The 15374-nt window shown below is 35.3% G+C and overlaps 1 protein-coding gene across 1 annotated transcript in view; it reads left to right on the top strand.

Moving 5' to 3' along the window:
* AMMECR1 (AMMECR nuclear protein 1) overlaps positions 1-12051 on the top strand; it is a gene marked incomplete at its 5' end in the record, with an annotated part of 108618 nt that extends 96567 nt beyond the window's left edge. Inside the window, 3 exons of the mRNA XM_084294329.1 lie at positions 2525-2615; positions 4324-4420; positions 7575-12051. Of these exons, the coding sequence (XP_084150455.1) occupies positions 2525-2615; positions 4324-4420; positions 7575-7689 (303 nt within the window). The 3' untranslated portion in view covers positions 7690-12051. The remainder of the gene's footprint in view (positions 1-2524; positions 2616-4323; positions 4421-7574) is intronic.
* Positions 12052-15374: the final 3323 nt, after the last annotated feature.

The following is a 15374-nucleotide window of genomic DNA, read 5'->3' as shown; positions in this document are numbered from 1 at the left end:
CTAATACTCCGCAGGGTTTGAAGGTGTGCAAAAACAGGCCATTTGGGTTTAGGGCTTACTCAATTGAACGTATACAGTTATGTAATCAGCCAAATGCATAGGTAGTTAATGTGATGTTGTTGTTATAAGATTAGCATTCATTTTTCCAAGTAAATCCAGTTTTACACCAGTTACCTATAGTAGTAGTTGTTTCACTGCCACATAATCGACTTAAGTTTATACAGAAAACTTGGTGATTTGTGCTTCAATTGATAGTTCCCATTTAAGAACGATCAGATCCTCCTTTTTCCCCATGTATAGTAATAAAAACAATTAGTTTGTGTTGATGGAAGGGGTTTTGATGAGTCACTATCACTTTGATAGACTTACTGATGAATCTTTCTTCTACATCTTTTACTCAGGGGAGGGAGTAAAATCACTAATGTATTGTTCTGATAGTTCACGAATCAAAATGTTAGCATTCTCCTAGGATGTTGCCTTAAAAAAATACTGAGTGACATTTGTAAGAAATGCCTAGTAGAAGCAGATGGGAAATTTGTATAAGCTTAATAGCCTGAAAATGATGCCATGTAAAGGCCACATGAAGTAACTTCTAGAAGTTGTAAGTAGACACTGTTCTTGTGTTCTGGTTTTGTTTTTTGTTAGGGGGGTGGGGAGGGAGTACTTTTGCTTAAGGTTTAAAAGTAAGCAAGCATATATTAGCTAACCTTTTAACTACATGTCATACCTTTGTAACTGCTGTTGGATCCTTCCCATCTGCTGCTTGTTGCCTGCTTTTGAAAGTTACCTACACTAATCCACACAGTAACAGCCTTACACTATAGAACAACCCAATCTTTATCTAATCACACTTTCTAGTTTACCAACAGAGATGAAATTTCAGAAGGTCTTGAACCTTAGAGGACTGACCTGATACTTTCCGGGAAGCTGGAGGCAGGCTATGTTTTAGGGCAATCTCAAATAATGTTCTTTTAATTTCATATCTACTTTTTTTCTGTTCTAATAAAAAGCCTTTTAAAATTGATATGAGCAAACGTACAAAGGAATATTGTTAGAATTAGATATTTAGGTCTTCAGTTCTGATCTTAATTTCGAACATTCTTGGAGCTGCAAAAACTTACTCTGTTCTTATCCTAGGGATAAACTAAGTAGATTTCAGCTTTAACACTGTTGCTTTTTACTTTCAAATTCTTTGGGTTTATAATCACATCATCTGACCATATAGAGTATATATCTTTCTAGTGGTTATATATGCACGTTATGAATGTTAGGTAATGAAATACGTTGAAATTTGCAGTGAATTAAATGTGTTAGTCTCTAATTAATTTTTCTTACATGAGGAATACTGGGTTCACACAGAAAACTTACTGAAGCCTGGCCAGGAGAGAGACTTTTCCCATCATTTTCCCATGTTTATACAATGTATAAAGATTACGAAGTTTAAAAAATTAAGTCTCAATAAAAGCAAATATGTTAATTGAACAAGTGGTTATTAAGACCTTTGTAAATATTCCTTATTTTTTTTCATTGTCATGCATTTACGGTAAAGTAGGTTGTCACTGGAAAAACTATTACTTTTTTTTTTTTTTTTTTTTTTTTTTACTAATTTTGTGTTGAAAAACAAACACCATTCCAAATAGCATGTGATACTCTTTTAAACATAAACTCTCCATTTCCTCATGCAAAGTTGGGAACTTTGGATTTAATTAGAAAAAACATCTTAGTTATGTGGGCATGAGTAAACTGGTATTTTAATTTTCATGTTTTGAGTTTACATGCAGAACTCCAAAGCAACTTATTTGTTATTGTACCTTGAAAACTGGGGTTCTTCATGCACTGGAAAAAGTACCTAGCCTTTTTTTTTCTGACAGCTCATATGTAAAATACTTCTAACACCTTGAGATTAGGTATTTTGGTTCCTACACTGGTATTTTGTCATATTAGAGTACTTAGTAGCACGGAAGTGGGAGTTTGAAGCTGAACGCTCTGGAATACCTCCTTTTCCTCTCCAAAGTTAAGCAGAAACTTTGAGAGCTTCAGGTTCAAGTTGGTAGTGACAAATATTTCACTGTTCAGTTGTTACTTCAAACAAAATTAAGGCTCTTAATTGAAGCACCGCTAGACTTACCAGCTGTATGATTGCCTGCAGATTATATCTTGCGGTCTCAAGTGTCTAAGCCAGGTGTTTTTATGAGCAACAACATTGCCAACAGTGTCAGAGGGAGACAGTAAATCCAGTTACAGAACTGCCTTACTTAGCATCTCAGCTGCCTCACCTTCAGACCAGAAATGAAGCTCCATGGTGGAGCTGAGGAGCATATCTGTGCTGCTACTGACTTACAAGGCTGTCAGGTGAACACACCTTTCAGAGATTAGATTTTGCTTCAGTACCACCTTTTGAAATTCTCTGCAAAATGCTATTAACCATTTAAAGGTTCACATTTTGGCCTTTATCATGTTAGAAATCTCTTGTATCTTTTTTTTTTTTTTTTAATGTACTAATAAAACTGCCGATTTCTTGCAGGTGGGTGTACATGGCATTAGAATAGAATTCATCAATGAAAAAGGATCAAAACGCACCGCCACCTACTTACCGGAGGTTGCAAAGGAGCAAGGTCATTGTTGCACTTTATTTCATATGATCTGGTGAAGAATTTAAACATACATATAAATCTAAAATGCAATATTTGACCTTGCACTGATGTCAGATGATGGAGCAATATTTAATTGTAAGAGAAGACTCTTATATAAAATGCCAATTACATGTCTGTATCAATCCCCTTATAGGGATTCAGTAAACTGTAGCTGTTTTTTAAGCAAGTCATAACCACGGTGAAGCTGTAGGAAAACAAAATATGGAGAGGAGCCACAGTGCTGTCAATGAACTTTACAGTTGTCAAAAGTTATAAATTTTCATATAATTGTTATGCTGCAATATTAGACATGCACAAACTCTGTTAAGTTGCAGGATGTCTGGTCAATAATCTTAACAGCTGATTTATTCTCAGATTCCCAGTGGCGAAGGTTTTTTCAGTTAGGTACTTTCTTGTAGTATTTCATTTGTTTGCATAAACAGCGGCTTCTGGTATTTTGGATGGATGGATGGAAGGGAATTACTTTCATACTGAAAGTCCAAAATAATGTGTCCCTTTTAATAGAGGGATAGACTAAAGTGTGTGAATTAATATATATGTATATATACCGCAGATTTCGTTGAATAGCAGTCTGTTGGTCTAAGCAACTAACTCTGACTACCACTAACATTATTCTCTTTCAGGCTTGGCAGTGTGTCTCAGTGTTTAAATTTTGCATTGCCACTTTTTTGGTTTTCCTTTTTATATTTGATTTGGTGAGCAAAGGAATAGGATGAATTCTTAATTAACGATCATTGTTAATAGGTAATTCTGTTTCCAAATGGTCACTTAAAAGTTCAGATGCTTTCCAAGGCAATTGTTTTCCTTTTGTAATCTGAGATTGGCCAGTTCAAGAAGTGTGTTTTTTTTGTTGTTGTTGTTGTTTGTTTTGTTGTTGTTGGTTTTTTTAAGACCTTTGGTGATCACCTACACAAGTTTGTTTTATTTTAAATTCAGGAATTAGGAGAGGATGTTTACATTTCTAAATACTTATAGTAGACCGCGTTTTTTACCCTTTTTTGTTGTTGTTTTAAATATTCAGTGTGACTAATCTTTTGGAAATAACACGTCTTAACAGCTATCTTGGAAATATTAAGCTTTTTAAAATCAATATGTAGGAGTTTTGAATAACATGAAGGCTTTTTGAGAACAATAATGAATCTGGATTTTTTTCCATCATTGTTTTTAATTAACCAGCCACCTATATAGTAGTTCTGAAATTAGCAATATCACTAAGCTTTACAGTGACATTTGTGGAGAAGAATAATGTCTTTCCACTTGTTCAGCTAATAAATCTTTTGAATTTTAGAGAAATTTAGTTTTTCCATACCATCGTAGCCATTTATGATGTATAAACTGATTGTGATTAATGATCATTCCTGAATGTTTCAGAAAAGTATAATTTTGTCTGTTAACCCAAGTCTAGGACACAGTGGGTCTGCTTTTAAAATATTTCAACTATGAGATAAAAATGTGTGTTTGTAAAGTAAGCTTTATGCCTAAAGAAATCCTATGCAGCATATTTCCTTCAACCGTTTTCTTAGGCAGGGAAGAAATTTCTATGTTTTGTACACAACTTCAGAAGAGCACTTGTATTATCAATAACGCTACATACTGTACTGTATTTTCTGCATCATCTATTGTTACTGCTGTAATTCTCACTAATTTTTACTGCTGTAAAATTCAACAGGATGGGACCACATTCAAACCATAGATTCCTTATTGAGGAAAGGAGGCTACAAAGCTCCAATTACTAATGAATTCAGGAAAACCATAAAGCTAACCAGGTATGCACCATGCAATACTACCAATACTACAGATAAGTCCTGTTTTGATACTGCTGTGATATGCTCATTCCTGAGATGTGGTTGTTTCAGATGTTAATAGTAAGCTTTCCCTTATTTATTAACAATTTCTTTTCACAATAGCAGTACGGAATTTAGAGATATTTGTGCCTTGCAATAAATGTAACAGGGATTACTGGCATTAAGCAAGAAAGAAAAGACAGTTATTAAATAGTTTATTATATATTTATCAGGGCTCATAACTCTGAAAAATCTTTGCAGTGTATTAGCTCTATGTTTTTACAGTTTGTTCGTTAGGTGTAATGGATCTCAAGGGGCTTTTATTAACGAGGATTACTTGCCATTGTCAATTTGTATTGGAGCACTTGGAACACTGAGTCTGTTGCTGTGAAGGTGTGGAGGCCCTGTTCAATGCCTAAAGCAAGCACTGGCTCCCATGGAGTATAGGCTTCTTCCTGATCTCAACAGGCTATAGGTGTCCAAGCTAGCTAGCTGATGATGACGGTCAGTGTACTACTTTGACTGCGTCAGGGTATCGTCAGGAGTAAAGCTATGAATCTGATACTTTATTTCATAGTCTGTCACTCGTACACATTAGAATACTGTTTGTAATGCTCATTTAATAAAATGTGTTCAGAAGGGCTTGGTAGCAGGTCCAAACCAAAATCCTTTAGAACTAGTAGTGGATATTCTGCCCGTAAAATTGAAGTTACGTGGTGGAAGAGTAAATGTTGATAGAAGGTCTCTAAAACATCATATTTTTATAACTGTGCAGTATAAAATGACTGCTGAGCTCTAGCTATTTATTCCATGCTTGGGGAAAAAATATCTTTATAAATTTCTTGTTATAAGGAGGTATTGACTGTTAACCCTTTGTGTTCCTTTTTTTTCTTTGGGGATAATGAACATACTATTAATAAAGATAATAAATTTGCTAGTTGGAGTCCTTTGTCCAAAATTGTTATCCTTTCTACCTTTTATCATAGGGATTCATAGGGTTACAGGATTAGTTTTTTAAATGTTGTATATATTATCTTTGTTTCTGTGTACGTATTTCTCTGGAAATTTCTTTCCTTCTTAGTGCAACTAGACGTGAGCTAGACTTGCCTTCCTGGGCAAGGAAACACAAGGATTAAAACACAATCCTTTCATTTCAGACATTTGAAAATACTTGGAATCTCATGATCATTTATGAGCTTGTAGAGGACAAAGAGCTGAGATTCGTGGTTTTTTCAGCTCTGACATTTGTCATCTCTATCTACAAAGCTCGCTATTACTTAGCTGCAGTGGATGTTTAGCCCAGATAGAAGGCAAAGCATTTCTTAGAAAAAAAAAAAAATATATATATATTATTTTTATTAGAGGAATCCCTCCTTCATTCAGTGGTCTTTTGTATGAAGAAGAAAGCCTTTGTGTCCCATTGATTATTCAGAAGTCTGCTTTATTGGAGGAACCTGATTACTGTGGAATTGCTGTTACTAAGGCAAACAAGTTATTCTGAGAGTTAAATTAGGGAGGAAGGATTTACAGAATACAGCTAAATTTCCAAATGCAGCACCCCAGTTTCCTTTTCATTTATTTTACCAGTATACCTCGTTATCTTCTTTTCAAAAAGAGTATGTGGTGATAACTGAGGGCAAGAGTAATTGCTAGAATTCTGAAATGAGACTTTCTGTACACCTCAATAAATGAGGAATATATTCTTCCAAGACACCAGACTTCTATATAGCCTGTATTTTCTTCCAGCTCTATGATTTTGTTGGAAGCAATGGTATATGAGAACAAAACAAAGTATGCTGTTTAGTGTATTTAGGTTCACAGCATCCAAAACGGTAGCAAAAACACTGGCCTAATGAGTGGAATAAACAAATTTTAACGTTCAGAATAAAATTCTTTTTTTTTGTAATTTGTTTTAACTCTGATTCTACATAGGCTGCCTTTGGCTTATTTTAACCCACTTAGAAACAACTTCATTAATTACCAAGTTTATGGTTTAGTTTAATAGTGGCAGAGGATTTCATTCACAAATGAGCTTACTCATTGGGGGCAGTGAGTGCTGTGTGCCATTCACATCAATTCAAGAGGAGCTGCAGCTAATCTCATAGCCAGGACCAATGACCACTTGTTAAATCAGTACATCATTAACCAACACTGTTTTATCAAGTAAATATGGGCTATTTAGTGCTCTGAAATGTGCACTGAAGCAAAAAGCTGCAAGCGTAAGGTGTTCTGCTCTGGCAAAGGGGCAAAAGAAACGAATGTGTTTGCTGCCTCGGTTGCTGCAGTTGATAACTCAACAGTAGTTTAAATTTTTGTGTTGGGTTGTGAGTGCAAGTGGTTGAGGCATGTGTTGTGCTTTTTCAGACCTAAAAGGGGAAAGAACAACCAGAGCAACTCCAGAAGAGAAATGTCATAAACAGGGGAGGTGGCAATATTTTAGACCACTGTAGCTGGATTCACCAACTCTCATCTGTAAGATCTCTTATGCAAGGTCTTTCTAAGTGAAATTTGTGGCAATGTGCAATAGTGTTATTTTTATGTAGATTTCACAGTTTTACAGATAAGTATAAATGTGGCAAGATGTTCCTTGTCAAACAATACTGATGCAAATGTATCTGAAGTATTTTTTGCCAGGGTCTGGATTCTGCTTTCTGCTATATATAGTCTAAAAAGGATATAACTGCATTTAATGTAGCTGGGATTATTTTAAGAGCAGAATTTAGTAGACAATTGATACCGATTTTTTAGAAACAGACCCTAAATCTGTAACGCTTGTTTACAGTGTTTATCTCCTAGGTTTTATGTAGAGAGTTGGCTGACAATATGGGACACTCCCAGTAAATCCTCACGAGTTTAAATTCCCTCTATCATGAATAAAGTAGTAGGCAACATTTTTTAATAGTTCTGTGTGTTTGAAATATTTTTCATAAGCACTTACTTGTCATAAAATTCAAGAATAAACCTGAAAACCACAGTGGTTCTCTCCATGCCCTTGTGCAACTGAAGTTAGTATTATTCCTAAGATCAGCCTGCAGAGCTGTTCTCATCATTAAACGTACAATTAGTGCCAAATTTTTAGTGCTACTCCTAGCTTCCTGGTAAAAGTTCTTGCATTTGCCTCTTTGCTCTTTTCTAGGTACCGTAGTGAGAAGATGACCATGAGCTACACAGAGTACCTTGCCCATCGTCAGCATCATCACTTCCAAAATGGCATTGGGCACCCCCTTCCACCATACAACCATTATTCCTGACACTGAGCCGCATGACCAGTCACTGGACCTCTCTGCAGACCTCTTCCCAGGAGACCCTGCCCCTTCTTGGTCTAGCTATCTCTATTACTGTACCATTTTATGATGATAGTTTCCGTTGCCATTTTGAGGCTTCTCCTTAGCGCGTTAAGCTCATCATGGCAACGGGAGGAAAAACTGCGTTATTACAAAGATCCCATACTTTTTTATTATTGAGTCACTGCAGATTTTTTTGCAGCATATATAGCCCTTGTGTTTTTTATGAAATTTTAAATTTCTACTTCATTAACATTGAATTATATCAATCAAGGCTTTCTGTGACTGTGGATGGAAGGAAGAGTTTAAGGATTACAGTTAGGGATTCTTTGCTCAGAAAAAAGGCATTCATGGCTTTTTCATTAATAGTTCTGACAGGGAATGAAACATATCAGATTCAGGTGTTATACTAGACAATGAATTGCATTTTTATAACCTTCTCAATAATATTCTGTGAACAGTATCTCACCCCTGCAGTAAAGATTTCATGTAGCTATATACATGATCTTCAGATCCAGCACATACAGCCAGAATTTGAAGGCTGATATCCAAAATGCTTTTTTTGGATGTAGAGAAGCAATGAAATGTACAATAAGTGAAGTTCATATTACAGCATTTTCAGAATCAAGTGGTCTAATTGATAGGACATGACATAATCCAGTAGGATACCAGATAGGTTTATCTCCTGTTCTGTGCTGGAAGCTGAGGGAAGGCAGCCTTGCCAAGCCTGGTCATAGTAATGCATTTGTAATGAGATGATGCCTTTCTGATGATCTCAAATTAGGAGTCACATTTGTTTTTAAAAGCAGATTGGTGAGTAGCAGATGTCATATTAGGAAGAAAATTGATTTAGATTTTAGTGCCTTTGACTATGACATTACTATATACTTGCATATACAATTCATAGAAAAAAATATAGCAAATGCGCCAGACATTGTAGCAAACTATATTGAGTTCTCTGCTGCTCTGGCGTTGGGGTTTCTGGGATTATTTTTTTTTTAAAGTGAGGTATTTTTCTTTCTCTTTTTGTTAGCTTATTCTAGAAAAGAAAAATCCCTATTTTGTTCTTTCTTGTGCTTTTGAACTTGCTGAGTTTTATCAAGTCATGAATAGTTAGGTAAAATTAACTTGTTTAAAAAAAAAAAAAAAAAAAGTGTTGTGAAAGAGCACAGGACAAGTATGCCATAATTTTTACATGTTTTCATCTATTACAGGAATAGTACTTGAGAGCTCTAAGTACTGTGTAATAATTCTGATACTTCTCCAAGAGGTAAAGAAAGAAAACTGATTAGAACTTTTAACAACTGTAAAAACAGGATTATTAAGAGGTACATGTGGTATAGTTGCAAGCCCAGTATATGCTAGGACCTACCTCCTTGCTTATGTGCCTGCAGAACTCCCACTAATACCTGTTGTAGGTCAGCGCATGTTTTAGGGGACAACACATCCCATCTATTATAGAAAAGACCTTCCTAATATGGGTGAGTAAACTATGGTAAGCAGAAATTCCAATTCTTTTGAATAATGAATGTTTGTAAAATATATATATAATTCAAATGGATGAATTAAGATTGAGGTAATTTAAAAAAAAAAGTCTGACCAATTGTACAAATGTTTCAAAAAACAGTTATGGATAAATTTTGCTCATCCCTTATGTGAGGTTAACTCTGCCACTTAATTTATATGGAGGTTCTCATAGAAAGTCTTTTGTATTCCTTCATCCACAGCATCTGATGTCCAAATATTTACATTTTCAGTTGTGATGCCTTAATTTATAAGCAGAAGGCCTGAAATTTCAGGAGCCAAGAGGTGCCAGGCAGACGCTGCAGAAATTAATAGACGTTTATACAGAAGCTATTTTGGATGATACTGTTGTCTTGTTTCTACTTGGGGAGCAGTTTTAAATGGATTTGTCTTCAAGTGGAAACTGAACAAGTGGCTACCTGATAAAGTTTTTTGTTTTGTTTTGTTTTTTTTTTCCTTGCCCTTATAGGGAAACTGAGCACAAACTGAATCATTCTGCTGCAAAAAAAAAAAAAAAAAAAGTCATCCGACCCCATCTTTATCTGTCATCTCGTTACAGCATGCTCATGCTTCTGCATGAGCTCATTGTTAGAAGTTTTTTAAAAAGATCTATTATATATAAAAATATATATGTATTGAAAGGTGCTAATCAACCTCAAGCAGGTCACGTGACTGGTCATGCGGATCTAAAATCATATCAGATTTTTTAAAAAATCTTCGATATATGCAGATGTTATACAGAATTTCTTACCAGTGTAATAATGATATACTGATGAATAAACAATCCTGCAGGTTTTTAAGGACAAGGTCAGCAATACTTCCCACCATGGCTTGGGGGGGAAAAGGATAGTTTTGTCTCCTTTTTGTATACAGCATAATGCACAATGCATTTTTGTCTATCTCTTAGTAGCTGTTGCTTAAAAATATAGTTAAAAGGGTGTTATACAAACTGTAAAGGTGTGCTTTTGAAATGAGTTAATGCCAGACCCTTCTGGACCAGAGTTTTGTATCACTAATTAAAAAAACTGTTACAAAGTCTGTGGTCAATCAGATTGTATGGTATTTTGTAGAAGAGATTGGAATAATCAGTTTATCTACAGTGTTTCTAGGGCACCTACCTCCTCAGCATGCAAGTGCTGAAAATGCTATGGATTGTTTCTGTGTAAATGTGGGCTTATTTGTACAAAATGTGCAGTTCACTGTGACATGCACTGGGACAGAATAGGTCTGTTTGCTTAAAGCTAATCAACAATTGCTTTCACAAATGTCATTCCCTCATAGTTATGTTTATTACCCTTTTAGATATATTACTGGGTTTAGATACAGATCTTTTTTTATTGTTATTTTATTTGGGGTACTTTATAAAAAGTTAAGGTACAACCAAGCAGTTAATTTCACCGTTTTTAAGTTGGAATGCTAATTTTTGGTAAGCACTAATCCATTTGCCTTATTCCATTAAAAATATTTTATTTTTTAATTCTTTTGCTTAATGTTCCTAAAATCCCTCTTCTATAAACTAAAGTTAAAAAAAAAAAATAATGGACTTGACATGAAACTATTGCTTAGTCGTGCCTCAAGTGGCCTTCCTTCTGTCTAGACTGCCGTAGCACTGATTTTTCACCATCTCAACCCCAAATGCTGGTCACAGCAGGGGGAGGGCACATGAGAGTCCTGACCTCAGATACACTATGAAATCAAGACAGTCAAATCCATTTTTGCACACCCTGGCGTTTGTATATGGACCTCTTTACTTGTCTTCAAATGTGCGGGTTTTTAAAATTGTTGTCTGGAGTAGGTTACATCTCTTGTGTGTGTTAGATCGAACCAAAGAAGCCTCCAGCCATGCCCAAATGCTGCTCCTAAAGCCTGCCTTCCAGTCCTTACAAAATCCCTGCAGGATTAAATGTGTTAACTTTTTTATTTTTGTACAGTTTCTAACTGATTTTTGCTAGTGATGTTAATTGAATTAAGTTTATGTGGGGAGTCTGAGTATCTCCTCCATTTAAATAAACTGGTGACTTTCCTTTTATGTTTAAAAAAAAAGAAAAAAAGAAAAAAAAAAAAAAGAAAAAAAGAAAAAAAGGAAACCCAAAGTGTGCCTCTCAGATTTAAAGGGTTTCTGGTTACATTTATTCTTAAGACCAGCAATGATTCTTTATATACAAAGATATGTTTTCCTCGTTTTTTATTACTGTTAAATAAATAAAAAATAAAAAATAAAAACCTCTTTCTTTGCTCTGGACCCAGTAATTGCGCTGGTACATAAACGCACTGAGAAAACAAACTTTTGTTTGAAACTTTTGTAACAACTTTTGACTGTTTTTGTATATCGAAGTTGATTCTTTTCAGAATATTTGGATCTAGTTTCTAAGTTATTTTAGTGTTTTATATGTTACAAAAAAAAAATTTAATTGTTCACCAGCATCTTGAGTTATCTGTAATGCAGTGGTGACACACAATGGGCTTAGGGCTACCTGGAGTAGCTTACAAAGCCTCTCTCTTTTCCTTCCTTTCTTAGTAACTTGATTGATTACAATTATATCAGATTACCTGAACCCCCTTCCTTTATTACTAGATCCTCCTTCCTTCCACATTTAATTGCTATTAGTGTGAAGAAACTGTTGAAATGGGCATTTTAATATAAGTATGGCTTAAAAAGATAAAATGAGGAAAAAGCAAAAAAAATTATATATATAGAAGGTTATCTGTGGGTCTGTGAGATATGGCTGTGGAAAGATATTGTAGTAGTTTTAACACTATTGTTATTACCTTTTAAATCATTTACCCAATAAAATAAGGAAAAAGAATCACCATTTCTTTTTATGTTTCTCTGCTTAATTGTGCGGCTTTGTCACTTTGTTTTTCTTTTTTTATTTACGCATTTGCAGTTACTGTTAATTTTAAAGGCTAATGCTGTGTTAGGAATATTTTCCTGTGATTAATTCTGTCTTTTCATTTTGCCTGCTGTAGGAACCAGTTGGACAGGTGCAGCTTGCAGTTGTAATTCAGACGTGAGTTACTGAGTACTCCAAATTATAACTGTTTCATGTCCACTTTGGCACTTGTTACATCAAATTTTAAATATGGAATTTTGTCCAGTAAATACAGAATTATGTTTAAGATCGGGCCCCTTATTCTCTGAGAGGTGGAATTGGTTTCAAATTCTTTAAACAAAACTTGGTTGCAAAACCAGTTACACTGGTGTAACCAATACATTGCCTGCACTAGTAAAGGAACATGAGTCAATGGATTAATGCAGCAAAATGTGTATTAAAGAGTATCTTGCTATCACCTGAAATAATTTCAGTATTTTCTTCACATTACTCTCACAGGTGTGATTTGAAAGAATATCTAGGCTAGCTTTGTCATAAGGGGTTTCTTTATCTTGCATGACATAGATAGCTAATGTATAAACTGATATGTTTTACGGAAAAAAAAAGAGTGCAGGGTTTGCAGTGATTTTTGCAGGAGTCCTGTGAAATACGAAAGATCAAGTAAGAAGTCCCGTGCCATTCCCCACAAAGTAGGGCTACTTTTAAAATTTTGGTTTGGTTGATTGTTTTGGTTTGGTTGGGTTTTCTTTCTTTTCTTTTTTTTTCTGTTTTTTAAATATTAGTTATTTTGGTTGGTTGTTTTTAGCGTAAGACTATTGGTGAACCAAGGGTTCAGGCATGCTGCTTTCACTGGATCAGCTTAACTGTCAGCACCAGTTTTCAGTGCCCCTGGAGTACCTCTGACATGGCAGCAGAGCTTTCTGGGGTGTGCCTCAGTGGTTGAGGGAAGCTTGGCAAGCGTCAACATTGGTGTAGATACCCATGATATCAAGGGGATGTTTTATTTAATAAGGGCAAGGAGTGTGTTCCTGTGAAGCAACAGACCAACAATCCAGCTGATGGCAAAACGCAGGATGACCAGATGACAGGCATGTAAAAATGACATGGAAAACTGTTTCCTGAGCCAAGTGCCTAGTGTACTGAGACACGTTTTACTGAGTTTGACTTAAAGGGAGTATGTTTTCCTCTGCAGGACAACAACTGAAACAGAGCAAGAAATTTCTAGTGTTGCCCTGGAATTCAGATCTGAATTTGGAAATCTTTTAATTAGCCTTTGGCTTATTCAGTTGTAATAGGTTACCCCCAAAAAAGTAATCTCTAGCTGTTGATGACTGATGCTTAAAGATTTTATTTTTAGAAGATAAAAATTAAAGGGATAAACCTGCTTGAGTAAATAGCTTCCATTGTGGTTTTAGTATTTTACAGGTTTTGTATCATTAAATCAACCTGAAACTCACAGTTCATTGAGATGTCCAGCTAGTTAACTTCCCTACCAAAAGTTTCCTTCAGCCAGCGATGGAGCTAACACAGTACAAAAAACAAACTAGCAAAATAATGCTGAGTATTGGGGATGTTTCAGAAGTGGTTATTTGCTTGTTCTTACATATATGTTGATATTAAACAATGAAAAGCTGACTTACAATTAGAGTTGTTGAGTGCTGTAGAGGATAATTAGCAGTGCCTGAAAAGGAAATGGCTTAGTTAGTTCATTTCAGGTTTTCAGAATGTACTTTACACTAAATTTCTACTTAAGCTGCTTTAAAGACTTATGCGTAAGGACTTACCAGTCTTTCAAGAGAATTTAAGCTGGGGAATTGGTTCTGTTCTCCAACTAGGTGAAAACTTAAAACATCTAAAATGCATATATAGTAAACTCAAGTGGGCATATCCAGTATTCTTTCATCAGGAAATTTACATAATGATCTAACTGGTTGTCTGAGACTGTACTGGGTCACAGTGTTTATTGCAGTGTACTTAAAAGTCCCTTTTATTACAGCCAGAAACAGTTCAGGAGTGCATTAATGATGGAACTTCTTTGCCATCGCTTATGGTGCAAGACTGGCCAGAATGCTACTGTAATTAATGTACTTAAAAACTTGAGCTGAACATTTCTGTACTTTTTCTGTATTCCTCTCCTGAAGTGACTTAGAATTGAACAGGAAATTAAAAAACTCTCCACAACTGTGGTAAAGAAATTTGAAAGAAGAGTAGAAGACATCATAATACTGTTTCCAGAGCTTTTTTACTTTTTTTTTTTTTTTTTTTTTTTCTTAAACCCATGGGACATGGACAAAGAACATATGAATAGCAACTAAAGGATTTATGTCCTGCAGTGAGGTCTACCAGTAAACTCAGGCTTGGCTTGTGTTGATTGCTAGAATAACAGGCACAGGTCATACTCCAGTGTTTAAAATAAACTCTGGTAATCATTGTTCTCACTTAAAGGAACTGCTACCTGCAAGGTAAGCTACCTCTAGCAGTACAGATTGCTTAAAACAGGAGAGTCTGTATTCTTATCTGATTTGATGCATCTCTCTATGACTAACTGCTAATATTACGAGCAGAAGTGGAACATCAACTTCAGTTTTCTTACTTCGTTTCAGAAAATAATGAGCAAGACAGACTCAGTGCCTAGCATGATTACAATGATGACAAAACTGTACAGTACTGTTAAAATGCATTTATTTGTTTTAATTCAAAGGTTTAACAACTATTTGCCCAGTGAGCTGGACTTAGGGTACAACAACAAAAAAAATCATCAGACCAAAATACAAAAACAAGTTCACAAATTACCCCTTATTTGTAAATGTTACCTCATTACCAAGTTTTAGCACATTAAAAAGTTACAAAATTTATAACACTCTTACAAATTATTCAGAACTAACAGCATACGTGGAAGTTGAGCCTCTCCACATCCATCCTTGCCCTTGCCATTCCATTCGGTGCCTGGGTAACAGCACACTTGAACTAGAGGGTTGGGTAAGAGGAACTGCAAGTTTCCAGAGACTGCTTTGTACATCAGTCCAGTACCTGAGCAATTCCAGCTCCCTGGCACAGTTTGGCTGGCAAGAGTGGTGTGGGTATGCTTACCGTTCTGCTTGCTGCATCCTCTGCAGCATTGAGATAATGACTCAGTAAATGCAGGAATAATTTAAAAAAAAAAAAAAAAGTACAAAATTGACCCTGCAGAAAAATAACATCATTTTAAAAACAGCTTGGCTTTACTAAATTACTAAAAGCTGCAATACAGATATACAACAATAGCATCTTGAGCATGAGGTCACAAGAATGAAC

This window comes from Netta rufina (assembly GCF_964035555.1).
Source record: "Netta rufina genome assembly, chromosome: 12".
Classification (NCBI taxonomy): Eukaryota; Metazoa; Chordata; class Aves; order Anseriformes; family Anatidae; genus Netta; species Netta rufina.
The sequence above is the reverse complement of the archived record's forward strand: the minus strand, read 5'-3'. Positions and strand labels throughout refer to the sequence as shown.